We start from the raw sequence: 23,251 nt of genomic DNA, 5'->3' as shown, positions 1-23,251 counted from the left end.
GCAGCTGCACTCTACTCTGGCCACTGCCAGCTGCAAGGAGAGGTTTCTCTAAGTCTCAGGGCTGCGCTAGCTAAATAGGCAGCTTAACTATGTATCCATTTATCGAAACATCCTAGTCGAATTCCTCTTATGGCCTGCGACCTCTCTGACCATAGGCTTTTTGGCACCTCATGTTGGGTGCCAAACTAAATTGAAAGGTCAGAGATAGATATTGGGGTTCAACCAGAAGCTCAGAAAAAGCAAAGTAGCCAGCCACTGGCTCTTATCTTGACCTTAGTCAAAACTGGCGATCCTGCCTCCAAGAGACCTCAGGATGAGACTGTGTCTGAAAGCTGTCTCCTCTAGTCTTATATTTCTCTCTAGTTCTGGGATTAAGGGCGTGCACCACTACTGCCTGCTTTCTATGGCAATTCCAGTAAAGCTACTGGGATTAAAGGTGTGTGCCATTGCTCCTTGGTCTGTAAGACTCGCCAGTGTGGCCGTTTTACTTTTCTGATCCTCAGGCAAGCTTTATTTATTAAAATACAAATGAAATGCCACTATATTTTTGACCACGTTTGCCGAGGACATTTCTGCCATATTTGCCACCTGATTCGTGTCCCTTCATGGAAAGGGCTTCTAGGACAGCACACTTCCCGTCTTGGCTCATTGTCTCCTTTTCCCCTCTGTCATGAAGGTCCCCAGCTCTTCTTCATGGGAGCTTTATTCTATTTCAGTCATAGCCACCACCTACATACCTATCACTCTCACAGCTACAGCTCCAACCTGAAACTCCCCCTAACTCCCTACCAGAATCCCCTGCCCGCTCCTGTTCCTCCATCACATCCCGAAGTTCTGCCACCTTCTGTAGTCTGTCTCACCCCCTTTAACATCACAGCCGCCTTTGGCTCCTGCCTTCCACTCACCACGCCTCCGTTACTCAGCAATCAAATCCAGCCAGTCATAACCGTCGCTGTTGGTTTTGCGCCACTGTCGCTGCTGCGGACCATCCAGACTTCATTGCTTCCTGCATCATTTATGCGAGGTTCTCTCTATGGCCTCACATCCCCACTGGAGTGTACTCTCGAAACTGGAAACCCAGTTCTCTCCAGACAAAACTGACAGCCACAGGCTACCTCTTCTGCCTTGCTGTTGCAAAGCTCACCGACTTGTCTCTCCCTGTTGCTCTGTTTTGTCAAGATGGTTGATTTTTCACTCTCAGAAAGATATTTCTTTCCTCGATGCCTTTGTTCATGCTGTAATTGATTTTCACAGGGCTCGCTCCACTCTCTGAATCCCGATTAATGTGTACACGTCACTTAGTATTATAGTCGCCCTGCCCAAAATGTCTGTCTTAATCTATGCCTGTGTGCTTAAGGAACATGGGGAAAAAAATCTGTTAATGTGTCCTGTGTTCCTACCTCAGCTTCATCCCACCTCCACTGACTTTAAGCTCTTTTGGAAAAGAGAATATATTATCTTGATCTCTTCACCTAGTCTATGTAGCATGGTCCATCTGTGTTCACTTCATAGAGGTTATAAACTGGTGCTGTGAATGAATGAATGAGTGAATGAGTAAATGAATGAGTGAATGAATATATGATGAAACTCCGTAAGTTCAGACAAACTTCAGTGTCTCTCATTATCCTCATAATTTTTAATGAGCACTGGAGGTAAATCTGGAAGTTATATCTGTGTGGCTAATGAGCAGTGGCACTCCACCCTTGTTAGATTTAATGACTCTCCTGGTTGCTAGTGGAGGGGCTTCCAAGTCTCCTCTTCTACCTTTCGGAAAGGTGAAGAAGGAGGCACCGATTAACTAGTAATGAGCGATTCACGAATCAGTCCGCCCAGCCAGTGCTCTCTAGCCACGACCAGACCGCAGGTAGAATGACAGCAGGTCTATCTGTGGAACAGTGGGCCAGAAACCAGGCCGTTCTGCGAAGTTTACACCTGCGAACATAGGCAGTCACATATTTGCTGGGTCCAGTGCAAAGAGAAATCGTAGGGCCCCTTATTTACAAACAAGGAAGGATGCCATGGGAACACACAGAAAGCCTTTCCTGGGGTCGGTATCTAGACAGCTATGGTGGTTCATTTTATTTGCTGTTTAATCTTCTAAGAAAGAAATTAAAATTTTGTATTTTAGCATGAACCTTGCCATTTGTTTTTGCATTGTGCAAATGCTGTGTTTAAACACAGATATTCAAATAAACATCTTCTACAGTGTTATCAGAGTTTCACAGTGTATAGTCTGGTTCTTATCCGCAGATGCCTTGAGTTGGCCGGAGAGGTGGTGGAGGGATTGCAAACCCAGGAAGGCTAGAAGGGAGAAGGCCCCAGATGTGGCACTGGTGTGGCAAACAACATCAAGCAACAGATACTTGGAGGGAGAACACAGACCCCAAAATACTTTGGACCCTGCATTCCGATGCCAGGTCCGGGGGACATTTTGGCTTGAACCCTAGATCTTTCTGACTCAGGCCACACATTGTAGGAGCAGCATCTGGGGGGGGGGGGCTCACTGGGTGCATCTCTTGCTCAGGGACCCATCTCCCAAACCCACAACAGACAGGGACCCATCTCCCAAACCCACAACAGACATGGAACCCATCTCTCAAACCCACAACAGACAGGGACCCATCTCCCAAACCCACAACAGACATGGAACCCATCTCCCAAACCCACAACAGACATGGAACCCATCTCTCAAACCCACAACAGACAGGGACCCATCTCCCAAACCCACAACAGACAGGGAACCCATCTCCCAAACCCACAACAGACAGGGAACCCATCTCCCAAACCCACAACGGACAGGGAACCCATCTCCCAAACCCACAACGGACAGGGAACCCATCTCCCAAACCCACAACAGACAGGGAATCTATCTCCCTAGAATTTTGGAGTCTCTGTACTAAGATAGTCTCTGCTTGTGATTCTGGGTAGCACCCAGCTGGCATTCTACCAGGTGCAAAGAATACCCAACATAAGCCCTCTCTGAACCAGATCCCTGCTAGGATAACGAATAACAGCCTTGTCATGACCAGACAGGGGTCAGGAGGGCAGGCAGGGCCCAAGGCAATTGGAAGCAGTAGAGAGGGTCTGTGCTAGAACCATTCTTGGGAAGCAGCAGGAAGAGGGACCCCTCATGGGCTGAGATGCCAAGTCCCCAGATTATGCTCCATTGTCCCATCTGACTCCATTTATAAAACACAACTTCAAAGTAAAAAAAGAAAAAGAAGGAAGGGAGGAAAGAGAGAAAGAAAGAAAGAAAGAAAGAAAGAAAGAAAGAAAGAAAAGTCAAGACAGTAATCAAGGAACATAAACTCCAAGTGTGAGGCCCTGTGTGCCTGGAACCCTGAGAAGTACCCAGTTGAGTGACTCACCCATGGTCACAAAGCAAAGTAAATGGCAGAGCTGGGAATAAACCTGATTTTTCTTCCCCACTACACATACCACCTCTTTCAGAAGAGGCTATTTCTGGCAAAAACAACACGAAACTAAAAGATTTACAGTGCTGTGTTCTTAAAAAAAAAAAAAGTACTTCCTGTGGGCACCCTTTATTTATAGCAATTTTACTTCATGTTGAATAAAGGCACTTCATACTGATTATGTCACCACGTCTCCGAAAGGAAGGAGAGTTGTTATTCCCATTCTACAGACGGGGAAAACCTTCACTCATCCAGACTCTCACTGCTAATAAGAAGGATAACTGTGCTTGAGACTGTGAATCCCACCTCTTTATCCTTTTTCTTACGAATCCACAGGCCCCAGGATGGAATTATGGGTGAGAGTGGAGAGCACTAAGCTGGTAGGGGAAGCCCACACCCTCAGATGCCAGGGGAACAATACCGTGTGACTAACACTTGTCCACAGGGTGGCAGAGTGGGGGAGACCCTGTTTCCGACACCCGCTTCCCTCCAACCTTGGCAGCCACAGGAGCTCTGCTGCTTCTTGGCTGATGTCTCCGGAGTTGTTGCTTCGGAATCTCTGTGATTCCGAAGTCCCTAGAATGGGGGCGGGGCAACATCTGTTTTATAGACTTGTTCTGATGATGGCAGCGCCGTTGACTCTCGGGGATTAGCGGTTGTTATCATATAATCATCCTCATTTGCAGTCAGCAATTACTAACAGAGCCCGAGTCCCCTTTCTCTATTTGAAGAAAGTGGCTCTGCTGCCCCGAACAAGAAGAATCATCTTTTCTTTAAAGTGGGGAGTTGTATGAGGACTCACACACTGGGACCTCCAGATGTATTTGGAAGGAACATCTGGTTCACCTGGTTCTCAGTATGTGTGCAGTTGAGAAAAATATAAGGCCTAAGGCCTCAGAGAGTTGAGTGATCTTTCCCGTGTTTATATAATTCATTTTTCAAATAAGCCAGGACTCTTAATTTGGTGCCCATTCCTGAAGAATATTGCTTCTGTTAGATAAAACAAAACCCCATTACTGTCATTGCTTTGAAATACTGATTTTCCATAATGTGGAATGATTAACATAGCCTCTGTACTTTGGCTTTTATAATTATTCCTGATGATCATCATCATTATTCTGTGAAAAATGATCTAAATTCATTTTCCCTCCCATACACGTACATCGAAGGATATACTGGTATTATTTTCACAGTATGTTCTCTTTCCCCTGCCGGATAGGAAATATTTCTGAGCCATATGGGATCCTAATTCTCTGAATACTTTTAGATTATCAGATGTCTCCACTGACAGTCCTGGATAGAAATCAAATCATGAGAATTTGCAAAGCTGGAAAAAAAATTTTAAGAACATTTTGGTTGTTCTGGTGTCCTGGCAATTGCATCTTTGTCTTTCCTTCAATTCGTGGAGAAAAAAAAAACACACACACACACACATCAGGCATCCGGTGTATTGGAGTTTGCTGCTGGGACTTTTCAGTGCTTTGACTGAACCCTTATGTCCCCCATTGAGCCTTAGACTGCATTCTCTTATGAGCCTGTACTTCCCGTCCCTGCTTGCATGGCACTCAATGAAGTATTAGTTTTGTTTGGCTCTCAGCAAACAAGAACTGAGGAAAGGCAAAGATGTCGAATCATGTCCCTGTCTCCCAAGAAGCTTGCCATCTGGTAATGGAAACGAGAGATCTGATACCTAGGAGAAAGCAAGCAAGAATTTTAAGGCTGTTTACCACTTTTTCAACCTAACTGTGATGTGTCCATTTCTAAATAATATACATTTGAAGTTGATTTCCACCTAACTGTGATGTGTCCATTTCTAAATAATATACATTTGAAGTTGGTTTAGATACCACTGGAATGTGTTAGGACTTTTCCTTTAGTCTGAAGTCTGTTTTGTGTTGGCCAAGTACTCTTGTCCATGGAGCCTGCCCTAGAGTGTGGTTGATATGCCCAGCGACTCTCCATGGGAGAAAAATGAGTCTTTCCCAGCAGGTACCACAATTGCAAATTGCTTCTTTGGTTCTTTATTTTGTTTTGTCTTCTTAGAGAGAGAAAGAGAGAGAGAGAGAGAGAGAGAGAGAGAGAGAGAGAACATGAAGTTGGGTGTGGAGAGGGATGAGGTGGAGCTGGGAGGAGTTGGGAGAGGAGAAAGAATATGGTCAAAATATAGTGTAGGTAAAAAAAAAAGTTGAATAGAAGAATCAAATTAAAAATCAAAAATTAAGCAAGGGAACCTGTAATAATATTTATTATGGGAATGGACTTCTTTCTTTTTCTTTCTCTAGCAAGGCCGAGTGATATGAGGATAGGGAGGTTTAAGGTAAGACAAACAAACAAGTAAATGAATAAGTAATACGAGTGTCCTGCATGTTATAGACGTGTGGTAAGGGTGGAGGTGCCTTGAATGGACCTTCCTCTTGTGTTCAACCTCCAGTCCAAAGGTGTGATTAACCAGTCCGCAGACAGATCTAAGGGCTTCTCTTGTCTATGGCATTGCTTGATTTTTGTGCTAACTGCTCAATCAGATGGTTCAACTCTCTTGCTCTGCTGGGATTTATCTCCTCACACATCGGTCAAGACTCTGGGGTGAACATTTCCCCATCACCACCTCTTAAAACCGAGATGAGTCAAGACGAAGTTTTCATGAAGAAAAATATTTTTTATCCAAAAGACATCTCAGGGGAGAAAATATCTTAAATACCAAACCCAAAAATAAGTATAGGGAAAAGTCAGGAATATTCCAGCAGCCAACTGTTTCAAAAGCATGATCACCATTTACTGTTCACCGAAGGTGTGCTAGACCACAGAAGATCTGAGCATGCCCTTCGGCGTCTCAAGAGCTCAGGGCACAGCCACACCACGCAATGCTCTTAGCGTTTCAGCCCAGTATGTGCAATGTGCTAAAATCTCGAGTGGGGTTTTGAGTCTGTCGTTCATGTGCTGTGTTGACAGAACACCAGGCTTATGTAAAATTATGCTTCACACTGAGTTCTGACTTTTCACAACCTCTGGGTACCTGATGCTGCAGTTGCCAGCTCAAAGGTGCTCACAGATATAAGAAAGTGCCAACCTTCTGAACACGTGGCCACATCATATCTAGCCATTGTTGACTGAAACTGAAATTGAGAGGTGAAACGTCCTTCAATAGTCTCTTTATGAGTCTCTTCAGGTCAAAATAAGTTGAAACAGTGCAATACATGTAATAATATATACACATATGCAATGTATCTAATAATATATACTTATATACAATATATGTAATAATATATGTGCAATGTATGTAATAATGTATACTGTGTATTAAATATATGTGATGATATATTTTACAATTATATAATGTATTATTAAATATATGTAATAATATAGGGAAAAGTCGGAAATATTCCACCATTTAATATATTATATATGTTATTACATATATTGCAATGTATACACACAAACACTCTTTCTCACACACACACACTTGATTCTGATAACTTTCTTTTTATAACCTCCTTTCTTTGTCACACTTGGGTTCATCAATCCCAGTCTGTATACAATAAAATATGACAAATGGTAAATACCCATTACCTCCGTCTTGACTTCTGTTACACGGCGTGAGACCCGTTACTATTATTATTTTCACTGACATATAAAACTGGCCAGAGATGCTCAAATGTGGAAAATGGGAGAGAGCTTGTGTATCCAGGAATCCTTACTTCTCCCAAAGACCAGGCTCCTCTGCTTCCAGACGTCCAGTGGAACCATCCATAACTGGAAGTCAGAGGACCGTGGGCTCCCCTCTGTCATCTCTCCATAGAGTCTGCCTCTGTATGAGCAAAGTCCACAGGACTTTCTAATGGGCACAGAAACTGGCAAGTGATTTTTTTCCTTTACACTGGGCATGCAGATGCATTTCTGGAAGTTTCTCCGCGGGCAGATCTGCCACATGTACAAACACAGCTCCAAGGGGGCTGGGACATTGAGCAGAGTCAGACTTTGAAGCAGCGGGTAGCGAATGAAAAGGGACTCAGCCTAACAGCAGCGTGTGTCACAGCCTAGGAATCAGACCTCCAGGGCCGTGGAGCATGAATGTCTCCAGCCTGGGTACTGCTAAGGCTTTGTCTATAGTTTATCGACTTAGAATCTTTATCAAATACTGTTCTGGTTTATTTTTTTTAGAATCTTGAACACATACGCAATGTGTTTTGACCAAATTCTCTCCCTAGTTCCTCCCCCACCTCCTCTCACTATGTTCCTCCCACCCAGTCTCCCTCCAAACATCATGCAGTTCTTTATTGCAATCACTGGCTCTAGTTGAAGCTGGTACCATGTACATGACATGGGGCTACCCACTGGATCATGGGCAACCTACCCAGGACTGAATCCCGGAAGCAAACTGACTCTCCTTCCTCCAGCAGCCATCAACTGCCAATGGCTCTTCAACTAGGGGCGGGGACTTATGATCCCTTCCCCCATCCGCGTTATCATTTTGCTCAGCTTGATCTCATGCATGTCCTGCGCAGGCATTCATTGCCACTACGAGCTCACACGTGCAACAGGCCCGTCCTGTCCAGATAACGCTGTTTATCATCCTCCTCCATAATCTCTGGCTCTCCCAATCTTTCTGCCTCCTCTTTCAGGACGATCCCTGAGCCTTGGGCTGGGGGTATGTGTGATATAGATGTCCCATTTAGAGCTAAACACTTCACGGTCCCTTCTCTGCAGGCTGACCAGGTGTGAGCCTCTGTATTGAGCTCTATCCACTTCCAAAAGAAGCTTTCTCTGATGAAGGCCAAGAGTGGCATTAATCTATAGGTACAAAGCTGAGTATACAGAGAACAGAGCCGTGTGATACTAGATCCATTTAGCAACATGATAATAATAGATTCTCTGCCCAGGGCCTGTGACCCACTGTGATGTACCTATGACCTACTTTACCATCTGGCTCTTCTCATTGGTTCCAGGGAAAGTTTATATTTACTTTGAAAGTTTGACTCCCCGGAGAAATCAATCCACATTGTTCTCTGAAAGGTCAGCTTTCACCTCCTTCAGATAGTTGATGTGTGTAAGGCTGTGTTTCCATTTGGGTTGTGGAGTTAAATATGTCACCAGAGTCCTTCATATATTCATTACACTGTAACCAGGTGAGCTGGTTCCAAATTAGTTAATATCCTTCAACTCATTCTCTTGTGGTTGGAATAAAGTGAAAGTTATTGGGTTCTGCAAGTCCTTGGATTACTCACGCCTTTCCTTGGTTTCTACTCCAAAGTCTCTTCATCTTCAGCCAGTAAATGCTGCTTCTGTCTGTCCCTACATCTTTGGCTCTGTTCCCACCTCTGTGCCTTTGTACCTGTTGTGACTTCAGCCAGTAATGTCCCTTCCAGTAGCTCTTCTCGTGCCTCTCTTGAGTCCTTCTCATCCTTTAAATTCCTCCAAAAGCTTTCCTGCCCGGTCTTCCGAGCACACGGGTCTTCTGGGTTTAGTTTTGTTTAATCCCGGCACTCCATTAAGTTCTTTAGAGCAGCTGGAGCTTCTGTGTGAGCGTGCACACATGATCAGCTTCTTTGTGCATTGTGTTTTTTAATTCTTCAAAAAAGTTAGCGGGGCGGTGGTGGCACACGCCTTTAATCCCAGCACTCGGGAGGCAGAGGCAGGCGGATCTCTGTGAGTTTGAGGCCAGCCTGGTCTACAGAGCTAGTTCCAGGACAGGAACCCAAAAAAGCTATGGAGAAACCCTGTCTCGAAAAATCAAAAAAAAAAGTTAATGGTAGCAATTTTAGAAGTTATTGTGTGCAATTAAAAAAAGCAAAATGATTAATGGCACATAGTAAATATAAGACCACTATATCATAATTCATATGGTTTAATTCAATTATTTTCCTGTTTTATCCATTGGACTTTAACTTCTAATGTCAGAAGATCTTGCCTGAGACAGAGGAAGGGCTCAAAAACCGAGTTGAACAAATTTATGTTTATGATGACTACATGAATGATCTGCACTGGGTTCTGTTGGTTCATTCCCATCTTTCTGTGACTTTGTCTCTAAAGCCACCCAGCGAAGCAGGTGAAAGCATGGTGCCACCTTAAATGTCAACTAATGTATTCTTCCCGGCAACCTTATTTCACTCAATACTGCCTTTACATTTCAGAACAAATACTTCCTCTCCTTTCCTCTTCCCTCCCTCTCTTATCCTTCTTACTGCTTTCTTCTTGAGTTTCTTTAACTAAAATGTATCTGAACATACTTCTCAGTGTCAGGAAACCCAGTCCCCTTTGAACCTAGACATGTCTGTTCCTTGTAGACGGCCATTTCTGTGGATTATGATTAAGTTGCTGTTTTGACTAGATTCTCAAGAATCTGCCTTCGTGGTCTCGCTTTCTTCAGCTTAGATCACCTTTCTCAGAGTCCCCAACTCACTCCCTTTCCCCTGCATCCTTACCGTAGTAGCAAGGGACACAAAAACCATCCACTTGTTCCCAGACACCCTCCACCTTAATTCATTCCTAGACATCCTCCTTCTTCATTCTGGCTTTAAAAGATCTAAAGGAGTTACCCAAGCATGCCTCTGATCCGAGACCTTCTCCTCAGTTGACTGATCAGTTAGACATCCATCTGACAAGGATCTGCAACGAGAGCTGGATCCCTCACACCAACCTGCCACCAAACTGATGCTTCCCTCCTCCCTGTGTGGACCCAGGTCAGAATGGGACAAGTTGTGTGGTGCTCTAGCCACAGCACCCTCAGTTCCATTTATTAAGAGGCTTGGGTGTGGATTTAATAATCTGAAAGGAAAACTAACCACTTGACCTTTCAGATGGTATATAATTTATTAGAAATAAAATGTTTTAGAGAATATCCATAATCCTGGAAATCGATTCTGGGCATGGCTGCATAGCTATTAACTGGAGAAAACACCTGTTCCTACTTGATTCTCTCTCTGGAGCAAATGGAGCACTATCTTGAAGTCCAATTGAATAAAACACTTATCTCGGATTCCGAGATAGACACTGAGTATGTAAACTTGAAATGATTTCACATTCCCAAGACTAAAATGAGTCATCTCTAAAATGAGAACAATGCCACCTAACTTTATTTATAAGATTTTTTTATAATATTTACAAATCAAGTGGGCAGTGTACTGGAGACCATGGACACGTAATCATTGGCATTTAGTATTCCCTCACACCCCCAGCCAGAGGCGTGTGTAAAAGGAGCCCACTGGAAATATCAAGGAATCGTGTTCCCCCTCGAGCAAGAGCAGAGTGTCCACGCTAAGCCAGGTGCTGCTCCGTTTTCTCTCAAGAGGCTTTAGGAAATGAATGTTCCACATATTAAACAGAAGAACAAAACTCAGCATTGCCAAGATCATGTACAGCCTACTCAACGAAAAAAAAATCTAACTTCACAGCTTGTGATTGGGAAAGGACACGGGGCAGCTGCGAACTGTTTTCCTTTCGTCTCTGCTCTTGGCTTGTTCTTCTAATGACTCGCCTTTAACACTCAGCCCGCATTGCAATGAGAGCAGAAAAAGTAGAATCAAGGTGTCCCCTCCAACCCCAACGTTACCCCACAGTCAGACTTAACCGCTGGCAAAGACCATGAAAAGAATCTAATAGCCAGCTGCTCCTCTGGGAATGGTGGGAAACCAGCTAGACACCATGCCGCAACAGAGAAGTTAAAGTGCCATGCTTAGTTAGGGAACACTTAAACTAGAAAAGCCCACGGGTCCCTGGAAGCCCTGATTCCATGATTCAGTGAACAGAAAGGACCTGAGCAGGGGGTGGGATGGGTCAGGCAGTTTTCTAAATGATCTTCTACAAAGAGGCAGTCACTGATGCTTAAATGCCACAAAACCAGACATAAAACACACTGGGACACCTGCTGTTATGTAATTTCATATGCTTTTAAAATAGAAAAATACAAATGACTTAAGCCAAACCATTTTTTGTTTGTTTGTTTGTTTGTTTTGTTAAACTGAATCTCCCCTGGCCTGCATTAGCCACCCTGGAGGTGCTCTGAGGTCATGAATGAGAGTGACTCAGTGCCTGTTACCCTCAGAGGGCGACTCTCTGTGGTCATTTGTGAAAAATAGTCCTCAGCTCCAAGTTAAATGGAGTTGCAGGAAGAATGAAATACAGTCACATACAAAAGGCACTTTGAATGGTGCCTCGCTAGCATGTAGAAAGAATTCAGTACAGTATGTTGTTTGCCTCAGCTGCCACTGTGTAAATGCTGAAGGAATTTAGAACACATTCAGTAGATAGACAGATGATAGATAAATAGATAGATAGATAGATAGATAGATAGATAGATAGATAGGTGGGTAGGTAGATGATAGGTAGATAGATAGATAGATAGATAGATAGATAGATAGATAGATAAGCATCTTTGAAGCTATCTTTGGAAGTGTTGCCAGATTTACATCATCTTTAAAGAGGTAGAGGACTGTTAAATACATTAAATGGCCCTTTCCTGCAGGTGAGTCTGCACCAGGATGGGAATGGGTGTGGAGGACACTGCCAGTGCAGTCTGTCTGTCCTATCCGTCTTTCTGTGTCTATGTGTATATCTGGGGGAAAGTATAAACACTCCAGTAAATTTTGTCCACATCAACTTTTCTTCTTACCTCAAGAAGCTGTGAACCCGCCTCCTTCAAGATTAGATTCTCTCTCTGCTAACTATTAGAATTTTGGCCAAAGAAGTATATGAATCACTATACAAATGCCTTTGCAGCACTTTATAAATACAGGTAATGCTAATATCTATTTAAACACGTATCTCAAACTAATCATAGATACAACTGATAGTTTAGCCAAATACTACTCAACACTCAAGTAAATACCTTTCTACTCAAATTTCTTCTCCTTTTCCAGTGCTTGAGAATAGATACTTCAAAAGAGAAAGAGGCCTCAAAAATAGGAGTTTAAAAAATGGTAACAAAAAAAGGGGGGAACTAGAGAGATGGTTTTGTGGTTCATAGCACTTACTAGTCCTGCAGAGGACCTGGTTCAGTTTTCCAGAACCCACATGCTAACTCCAATTCTCTCCTGGCCTCCTCAGGCATGTATACATGGTACACTCCTATACACTAAATAAAAATAAATAAATCTTTAAAAAATGGTGACAACAATTTCATTGTGACCAAATTAGCTGTCAAATATCAACTTAAAAAATAAATCTAAGATTAATTTATTTTATTAGAATATATAACCTGAATGTAGGAATGTCTCTAACTTATTGAATAGTGGTGTATATCCAAGCAAGAAACAAAGAGATGGACCCAGAAATGTTCACTGTGATGCTGAATTGATAATAGACATGTGGGAAGAGTTATGATTACGTTTAGTCTATATATGTTTATTTTCTATTCATACTGTATTGTTGGTGGAAGCTGTGTTCATTCACAGCTGCCCAGACCACGAAATAATCACTCAGAAAATATTTTATTTGTAATACTGTTTGACCAGTGGCTTAAGAATATTGCTAGCTAGCTCTTATATCTTTGATTAACCTATTTCTGTTAACCTCTATATCGCCAAGAGGTCGTGGCCTACCAGCAATGTTTTGGCAGGCTCCAGTGCAGGCATGTGTCCCTGGTGGCAGCTACAAGGCTTCTCCCTGACTCTGCCTCCTCTCCCTCTTTCTCTATCTTCTCCAGCCTGGTTACACTCTGTTAAGCCATTGGCCAAAAGCAGCCTCTGTATTCATTAACCAATGAAAGCAACACATAGACAGAACTTCCCACACCATTTCCCCTTTTCTGTTTAAATAAAAAGGAAGGTTTTAACTTCAACATTGTAAAATTACATTTAACAAAAGAGGTAGCAAGCAAGAATTACAGTTATAATATTTATATCTACTTTGTCTTTTATCATTACTAAGGAAAACTATAACTATTCTTCAATTCTATTAAAAACTTCAGAAGGATATAATATTACCTAAGTAAACAGGAAGTGCATTGTAAGCAACTTACAAAACTCTAGAATTGACAGAGACATCTCACTGCCTGGACAGTCACCCAAAGTTCTTCTATAACACTGAGCATCCATCTTCAGCCCAAAGGCCTATAGTATCCAGAAAACTTTCCCATGAAGCAGGAAATTTCAAAGACAGTTCTACATAAATTGGCAGTTTATCAGTCACTTTCTTCTGTATCCTGCAGAATGTGTGGCAGACACTTCTATGAAGCAGGAACCCCAAAGGCCTGTCTCACCTTCTTTAGGCAGCTTCAGCTGTCATTTTTCTGTGGGTCCTGCATGTCCAGTTTATACAGCATAGCGTTAAGCAGTCCAGGCAAGAGCAGTTTCTTGTCCGAATGGCTAACCAACTCCATGAGGAACCCATCATCCTCTTGAAGTAGATTGGTGCTGCCAGGAGCAGATGAGTCCCATTGTCATGAAAAGTCCTAAGTTCTTAAAACATTTTAAATGTCATATTCTGTAGTCTTTGAAAGATTTGAAGAATACCTGTCTAATTGAAATATATCTCTATATATCTAGAAAACCTAACATGACTACAATCTTGACTCTTATAAATGATTCTCTATTAACCTATGTTTCTTAATTATACATTACATTTTTAATGAGCTGCACAAACACAATACTTAATCAAGAGCAGAAATATACATACAACAAATTGACCTAAAATTTGTATCAATAAGCCAAGATCCATACCAAAACAAATCCTTATAGCATATCCCCCTTTAAATGTAAACAAACATTTATAAACAATATTTGAGAATTTAGGCATAGTTCTCTCCAAACTGCTTCCTGCTTTTGGTTAGCGAAGTAATTTTTGGGGGGCAAGGTGTTCATGGTGAATTTTCATGGGATCTGGCTATGGAACATTAAATGGGGTCTATGAGCAGAGTGCTACAACTTTCTTAATAGCAACATAGACCCACTGTGTGCCTAAAACTTGGGCAATGTACATGGCTCTCAGAGGCAGCAAACATGCCTTAGCCATGTTGGACTGGGAAGAGCAAGCAGGCAGGGTTGTGTTGGCCCTACCACACCCTCTTAGCATTAAAAAGAAGGGGGCCCTTCTGGTCAGAAAATAATTACAGCTACACAATAAAAACAGATTCAGATGAAAAGGACCTCTCAATGGGTCACAGTGTGCTTAACAAAGGTACATAGGCTTGGGAGAGAGAAAAAAAAATGAGTAAAGAGACAGTAAATGTAATATAAAATGGTACAGACAGTCATAGATTAAAGGAGTAAAGATAATAAAATAAATATTAAACTTGTAGAAACAGTAATAGAGTAAGAAAAATAAGCCACGTAAAGATGGAATATACACAGAGTCTGGATTATGTATATTATTTTGTTTACTTTGAAGTTTTGGCTGTGAAGGAGCTAAGTACAGAGAGACATTTCCTTGTATGGGCTGCTAAGTTAAACCAACATATATTTTAAAGGTATCTTGACTTTAGAATTTGGGTCTAAGGATTTATTGCTTTGGAAAAGAAGTTCTTTTGTTTCCACAGAGAATGAGAACCTGTGGAATTCTTCCAGACTAATGTAGTTTGATGGATCACTGTATTTTCTACTTTATCTTGTGGCTTAAAGATAATGTCTGCATGAAATTGCATTGCAGATATTATCTTTAATGTATGATAATCTGGAAAATAAAATCCTAATTGCAGCTTCAACAAAAATCCATGTGACTTTAAATTCCAGAAAACTGTTCATAAACTAAAAGTATCAAGCATGTGTAGGAAATGCTGTTGCAATCAAGAGAATATGTGATGGAGGGCTAAGACAGAGAGGCTATAAAAGGACTACAAGATCCTCTTTGAATGCTGATCCATCATATGAGATGGGGAATTAAGCATGGAGCATATGGGCTGCAAGATGCTGCAGCAGGTGAAAGCCCTCGTTGCACAAGTCTGGCGGCCTGAGCATCATCTCCAGAACAACAGTGGAAGAAAACTGACCCCATATGTGTGTCATGACACACTTGAGCCCACATTCAGACTTATACATCACACACACCCCACATACACAAAGCTTAATCATCATCATCAACATAATAAATGGAATTGGAGCACACTCAGCAGCTATTATATGACCATTTGTACTAACTGTGCATCTGAATGATGAGCTAAATGTAGCGTTATTCTTGTGCTTCATAGAAAATTATAAACCTGTTACTTATTGCAATAACTAGTATCTTCATCATTCAGAAAAGATGTGCATTGCATTTCCTTATAAACTGACACCAAATTGACCCAAAGCTTGAGTGTAAGAAGCTAAGATGTGAGTTTTATTCTAAGAAGATTATGTACAGCTTTATTCTGTAGAAAATATTATACAAAGAATGAAATATTATTTTCCATGTGCACGTTTGTGAGAGCTTGAGGTCGTTTCACTCTGTATGCACCCTGTTTCAAGTATCCTGTTTAAATAGAAGGTCACATGAATTCCAAGAACAATCTAATTGAGCTCAGTATAAAGCAAAAACAATTCTCCCCCCAATAATATCTCTTGATGCTTTCAGTTTGGACCTGAATGAAGAAAAAGGGCAAAACCGTTTTCCAGCTCAAGCATGTATTAGGGAGAGAGCAGCTTCCCAAGGTCTCAGACATGCTTCCCTAGCAGTAGATTTAATATGGGGTATGAAGTCAGAGATTGTAAATGAATTCAATATTGTATGAAAGTTATGAAGCCGCATGAACTCCTCAAGCTGTTCTGAGAGCCGGAGCCATCGGTATGGGCATTTCTGAGATACGATTTCAATAAAAACAGCTGTTTTGTCTCTAACTGGCCATTAAGTAGGAAACGCAACTTCCTATTTCTATTTGGTCATCTCAGTGGTCTATCCAGACTGAAAACTTGCCATCCATAGCAATCTCCCCACGGTCAGAGAAACTTCAGCTTCAGCTATTAGCGCATAAGATATTAGGTGATTTCTCTTCCTTCTGTGATTTAAGAAAGTAATAAAGGGCCCCCCAGATCTGTCAGTTCTTGTCAGTAAAAGAGCAGCAGCTGGAAAAACAGCACCTCAGGCCTCTGATCATGCTAGTTAGCAGTTTAGTCAGTGGCTAACAAAACCGCTCTCTCTGTGGCTGGTCCTCCGCAAACACCTGTGCAGTGTGCCCTGCAGGGTGCTAAGCAATAACTTATCAACTGTGCCCATCCTCCCATGACATGGATTTCTAATGCCATAATAAATAAATGCCTCCAAAAGCATAACGAGTTCATAATTCATTTTGAACACTAAAATATTAGGAGAGAATTTGCTAGAGATGCTACATTTAATATCCACGAACTATGACCAAACGGTGCATAAATAATTGCATCCCGGGAATGATGAGCATGTTTTATTCTTGGCCTCCATTTGTTCCATCGATGTGATTTGACTAAGGCTTCACCATCTATAAGTGCAGAGAAACACTGACTCATAGAACCCACCACAGTGACAGACAGACTGGAAATCAGTATTATCCAATACCGTGGCCACCAGCCAATGAGCTGGCAAGTACTTGGATTCAAGACTGGATCTCTGGCAACTGGAGGTGGGGGTCAGTCTTTGGCAGGGACGTCTATGGAGCTCTTGGAGGATGGGAGCTTACTATGGAGGTCAGATGAACAAATGGGCCAAGTAGAGAGTGATATAATGGGAAGGTGAGGAGGTGGAACACACGGGGTAGTTGGTAAAGCAGAGGACCACCATGGAGCGCTGCTCCCCAAACCAGTGATCCAGCAACGGGGTGAAGGGCTGAGGACTGTGGTTGGCTTTTGTTAGGGGCAAGCGGTGTGTGAAGCTGAAACCCTCTGCATCTACAAAAGCAGGCAACAGAGCAAGAGTAGACGCTAGCTCCTAAGGCGCGAATCTGAATGTCTATGGTCTTGATAGTGTAACTGTCACCCAAATGCCAAAGGAAATCATAAGAACTGTAAAATCATATTTTTTCTCTGGAAAGCCATAAGAATCCATAATGCTACAGAGAAGGTATTCTGTTATTTCCTTTAATAAGAAATGTTATAAATTTATATTGCTCAGATTGCTTTGTCCAAAAAAGCCATATTCACAAATTTCTCTGAAATAGTTTCTTAGAGCTAACATTAAGTTACAAATTCCAAAGTGCAAAAATTTCATTGCAAAATATACACTCTATATTTATATATAATCATACTAATCAAAAGTTAAACATGGCCAAAATAATAGCATTTTAACTGAATGCATATTGAGTAGCCTGCTTCATTTCACAGGTAAGACAAAGAAGCCTTAAAAATATGAGACTTAACATAGTTTTCTCAACCATGGCCCAAACCTAGGTCCAAGCCACCTTACATTTTAAGCAAAAGACAGGCTAAAGAGATATACCAGCATATTTGGGGTTATGCTTTGTATTAGAGAAACAGGAAAAATAGAACATTCACTTTTTATTGCCTTTCTCATGACACAAAATAATTATATATTTTTGCCACATACAGTGTGGTGTTTTTTGAATACATCATATAGTGAACAAATAAGAATAATTAGCAAAATGAAAAATGCTAATAGCACGCCTCATTAGGGACAGTGAATTGAATCCCTTTATATCTCCCAATTCAGAAGGCACATCTTTATATTTTGTATTATACTTCCCCTCATTTTTTTTTCAAAAGTGCTTTGTTAGTATCCTGTATGCTAGAAAATCTGACCCAAACAGACAAGGTTTTTGTGCATTTAGTGCCCATTTAAAAAATGTCAGACTTTTGCACAGTAAACCTCCCTTATTACAAATAGAAAAGACAGTGTGCGGACGATGTAAAGAAAAAGCGGTGATCTTCCAGGACTTAGCTGTTGAATCCATTAATGTATTCAAATACTGCTGTCAAATTTTTAGGATTAGCTGTAGACAGTCGGTCCTACAAACCATCAAATCTTGACGATATGTTTGCTGATGTACAAAAAAAAAAAAAAAGGCCCCATATTTCGCGTGAGTTGACGGCAGGGACTGTTAATTCAGTACATGGGGAACCTGACAGTGGTCTAGCCCACAAATGGCCAGTCTTGTGGTTGCTGTCGTAGGATCAGTAAGTGATTCGGGAAACCCTCAAAAATTAGAAGTCAGATCAGGCACCACGTAGTCCACTCAGGCTGCATGCGTCTGTTTCTGGAAGTAATAACAATTTCTCAAAATGAAGTCGTTTATATTTTTAGCTCGACGGTGTGCGGTGAGTGATTTCTTGAGAGCCGGGCTCCCTGGGGCACTGTGCCAAGTCCACCTCTATTTGTTTTTCACTGGACTTTTCATTATCATGCTGGTAGATACTGGGATCATTCCGCCTCCTCCGAGAAGGCTGGCGTAGCTGAAGCATAGGGACGACGCTCTGAGTAGGTGGAGTACTTCCGTTCAGTGAATGCCCGTCTTAGATCTCTAACTGTGGTGCCGGTCTCGGGGCTTTAATCTCCTAACATCAGCCAATTGGCCATTTATAACGCGGTCTGATATTAAACTGCTGACATCCATCCATTCTGGCACTTAGAAGGAAGGGCATTAACCTCACGCTGTACCAATCTAGACCCCGCCCTCTCTCTTTTCTTATCTCAGAAAGGGCAGCTAGATCCGTCTCCGGCCCCACTCCGCACTGCACTTCCTCCCACAGGTTCAATCTCCAACTGAAACGGCTTGACGGGTTCAATGGTTTTCTGCCTTCCATAGCTGTTAGCTAAATCCACGCCCCTGTCACGTGAAAACGATCCTCCCAATGGTCTTCAGGATCCCAGGACTGCCCTTTGTAGCCCTTTCTAGCTCACTTCCTCTGCTTTGAGCGTCTGTTAATACCCGTTTTCCTCCATGACCAAGCATTCTATCACTTCTTTCACAAGTGTCTTGTGTTACACATGAAGAGAATGGAGCTTGGTTTGTCCAGAAAAATTAAAAAAAAAAACAGAAATACAGATTCTTGGACTTCCCATCCATTCCTCAAGCCTTTGATCTTTTATTCTTGTTTTAATGGAATGTAATGCCTGTACTCGTTTATGAACCACACTATGGTCGTGTGATACATGTGTATAATAGGTAATAGTCAAATATGTCAATTAACATCACATCTTCCTAAATCTTCTTATGTGTTGGAAAGCATCGAATTCCTCTAATAATTTTGGAATTTATTGAACTGTTACATAAGATAGCTATTCTACCGTGTGATACAGCATTTTCATGAATTCCTCCATCTAGCAATATCCCACTCCCACAGCCATTCCTCATAGTCTCAGAACCTCTTTCCTGCTTTCCGGCTCCCAAAAGTGAGTGAGAACAAGTGGCTGCCTTATTCCAATTACAATGTGAGACTCTTCGATTTAAAGAATAGAGTTTAGGGACAAAATGAGCAATCTCTGGTTTTCTGTTTTAAATATTGGTCAGGGGCTTCAAACAATCAGTCGCGATCTGAGACTTTTAAGTGTAGACTAGTCCTTGGAGAATGCATGGCCCCTGGCCTTTTCATCTTATAGGGAAGGAAACTGAGGCCCAGCCATAAAAGTCAAAATGATCTTTCTAAATTTACAGTTTCATCTATAAATTCTTTTCTAAGCCTGCTCTCCAAGGACAGCCAAAATGTATACAAACTATCACTATGCCACACAGTGTCTGTTTAGTTTAGCCTGGGCTTACTTTTCCATCCTTACATTTTTTTATTTTCTCTTCATTTTATCCCCCGTATACATGTCCGTTTGGTTGGGTCTTTTGTCTTCCTCTGGGTTATTGCCTGTGGTTTCCTCTTTGTCCTTGTTTTGGGTCCTAAGCATACTTCAGACATTTGATGCTATATCATCTTCTCCATAACTGTGCCCCCCATGCTCTCAGGGTTCCGAAGCAAGCATCACGTGGTACCTATTTGCAGTGTCCATGTGGAAGGAATAACGGCAGCTGTTAACAGATATTTGCATCGCATTACATGGTTCCAGCCCCATATTTTAAGAATCTGACATTCGATATTTTAAAACGAATTATTTCTACTTTTAACCTGTCATGGCACATGTCAATTTTTCCATCAGCCCTCCTCACAAAATCTATTTTCAGATAAGCTTTAAAAGATAGATTGGTTCATTCACATCCTTCTGTAAGTCACTGATAACCCTGAATGGCAGCCCTTCCTGGAAGCACATGCACTTTTACAGAAACAGAGTGCGAAGTCGCAGGAATGACTCTTCAGTGCAGGAAATTTTAGCCATGAACAGTAAGTCATGAGAGCTGTGTGTGAGGGAAGGTTGGTTCCCACAGCCTTCAAATCAGCCTCACAGGTGACCACCTCCCTCACACTCCGAGGAGGAGGATGCTATTCTTATTTATACAATTCGGAGTACTTGTTGTTTTTACTTTATGTAAAGATATTATTTCACATGGTATAGATGCTGAATTCATCATGGAACATTTCTGGTTTGATTCCAGGGAAGCAATGTTATGGAAGATCAGGATTTGTTGGAAATTGGTATCCTTAATTCTGGACACAGACAGAGAATCCTACAGGCGATCCAGCTCCTTCCAAAGGTAAGGGATGCTTTACCGGGATTACCTTTGAATGATTCCCAGTGACTTACAGTCAAATATGGAACAGTATTTACATGAGCATACAGTGTTTCTACATGCTACTGCAGCCTGTAAGAATGGTCTTAGTCCCCACTTTCATCAGACACAAAAGACTGACAGAAGCTTCACTTGGGTTTAAACTGACCTACAAGAATGTAATATTGGAAACACTGTGGAGCAGCAGAACAGATTCAGAATACCTCTGCTGTGTGAGTCCTAACTCACAAACAGTTACAACCGAGGCCAAGGAAGATGGGATTCTTGTTGAGTGAATACAGTAATATCGTTCACAGAAAAGCTTCATGAATAGGAGAAGATCTTACGTTAGCCATAAGTCTAACAGAATTAATACCTGGAATATATAAAGAACTAAAAAAAAAAATCGAATGTCCCCAAGACCAAACAACCCAATCAATAGATAGGTTAATGAAATGGAGAGGTAACTCTCAAGAGATGAATCAGAGATGCCAGCAAGTATGTTGAAAATGTCCAGCATCCTTAGTCTGCTGGATGGTTTTATGGCCACTTGGCACAGGCTAGTCATGTGAGAGGAGGGAACCTCAATTAGGAAAACCAATCTTAACTAAGACAGTCATCAAGGAAACTCATAGTCAAACTAGCTCAAGGTTTCATCTCGTCCCTCTCTGGGTGGCTAGCATTAAGAAAATACGCAGCAACCAATGCTGGAGAAGATATAGGGAAAGAAAATATTTATGTACCTTTGGTAGGGGTGTGAATTAGCCCTTTTACTGCTCCAAAGGTTCCTTCTAAAACTCCAAACAGAACTTTCGTCACCTAGGTAGACACAGATGGGTGTGTGTCCAGAGAGCTCTAAGTTAGTATACTACACAGAAACCCGTGTACTGCAGCTATGGGGTCAGCCTAGGTGTCCATTAACATGTGAATCGATTTTATTTATTTGTTTGTTTAGTTGGTTGGTTTTGGTTTTTTGAGACTGGGTTTCTCTGTGTAACAGTCAGGGCTATCAAGGAACTCGTTTTGTAGACCACGCTGGCCTCAAACTCACAGAGATTCACCTGTCTCTGCCTCCCAAGTGCTGGGATTAAAGACATGTACCACCACCACCTGGTGTGAATCAATATTTTAGTGGGGTTTTTTGTGGGTATACATATATATAATATGTGTGTATCTATACATATGATAGAGGTTCACAAAAAAAGAGTAAAATTGTGTCATTCTCTAGAGTATATATACAGCTGAAATCGTCACATTAAGCCAAATAAGATATGGCATCTTTTCTTTCATTTTGGGGTCCTAGAATTCTTTATATCCACACGTACACATGAGTGACATGAAAACAGAAAGAAGGGAAGAGAAGAGACTATCAGAGGAACAGTGGGAAGGGGGCTAAGCGGAGAGATGGGTATGGTCAAAATCCAGGATATACTTAAAGAATGTGTCTATATAAAAGCCAACACTATATGCAACGAATATGCACTGATAAGAATATTGGGGCAGAAGAGCCTCATGCTCCATTAGAAGTTTTATCTCTTGTAGAAACGTCAAGACGGAGCGTCTGGAGACACTACAAGGGACTCTAATGATGCCTGATAACAGAAGGCGTCATATGCAGAGGTCCAAGTGTCCCATCCCATCGTGTATTTGCAGTTGATCAGTAGTTTTTCCAGTCTCCATGTGATCTGTCAACCGGGTATCATTTTTTACTGGAAGCTGTGTAACCTAGCAACGGAGTTGACCTTATGTTTCCAGAAAAGGTTTGAGAGGCGCTTGAAGGAAGTGGTAGGGTGTAAGTACCAGCCTTTCAAGGTAGTCGGATTTTAATTGGTGAGGGAAGGAAAAGGCACGTCAGGAGGCCAGAAGGAACCGTGTCATTACAGGTGTTACCTAGGCAATCACTTTCTGGAAGCATTTGGGAAATAATTAGGCATTTTAAAAGCCAGGGGGATCGGCACAACAGCGCGAATGTTCTTAATGCCTCGGAACTGTACGGTTAAAATATCTAAGTTGGTAAGTTTTACGTGTATTTACCACAATTTCCAAAATCATCGGAATAGAAGAAAATGCAAGGTGCTTAAAATAATTGAAAGGTGTGTGGCCCGTAGCCAGAGATAAAGCAGGAAGCGTGGATTTCTTTCATTTCCTCAGGGCTAAGGAATTTGAATGTGTTTTGTAGGCACTGGGGAATGCCTATGACTAGAATCCTCTATTCTCCTTAATTCTGGAGGCAATTTACCAGAGAAATTGAAGGAGAGAAAGTGGAAGCGGGGTCTGCCAGCTGGGAAAAGAGGAAGCGAGGCAAGATTGGAGCAGGTGAACTAGAATGGGGGCACCTACACCCATCGGCGTTTCCGGT

The 23,251-nt window shown here is 41.8% G+C and overlaps 1 protein-coding gene across 25 annotated transcripts in view; it reads left to right on the top strand.

Moving 5' to 3' along the window:
* The window catches only part of Anks1b (ankyrin repeat and sterile alpha motif domain containing 1B), an 861,781-nt gene that overhangs the window by 548,408 nt on the left and 290,122 nt on the right, over positions 1 to 23,251 (top strand). For all 25 annotated transcript variants that reach the window (XR_005975765.1, XM_041666272.1, XM_041666261.1 and 22 more), the window contains one exon: positions 20,779 to 20,877. Coding sequence is in view for 24 of the 25 variants with exons in the window: in XM_041666272.1 (XP_041522206.1) it covers positions 20,779 to 20,877 (99 nt within the window). In the remaining variant the exon portion in view is untranslated. The remainder of the gene's footprint in view (positions 1 to 20,778; positions 20,878 to 23,251) is intronic.

The sequence above is a fragment of the Microtus oregoni genome, unplaced genomic scaffold, assembly GCF_018167655.1.
Source record: "Microtus oregoni isolate MIOR12 unplaced genomic scaffold, Mior012 000001F_ref0000356, whole genome shotgun sequence".
In the NCBI taxonomy this organism is placed as follows: Eukaryota; Metazoa; Chordata; class Mammalia; order Rodentia; family Cricetidae; genus Microtus; species Microtus oregoni.
Note: the sequence above shows the minus strand (reverse complement) of the source record. Positions and strands in the feature narration are given on the sequence as shown.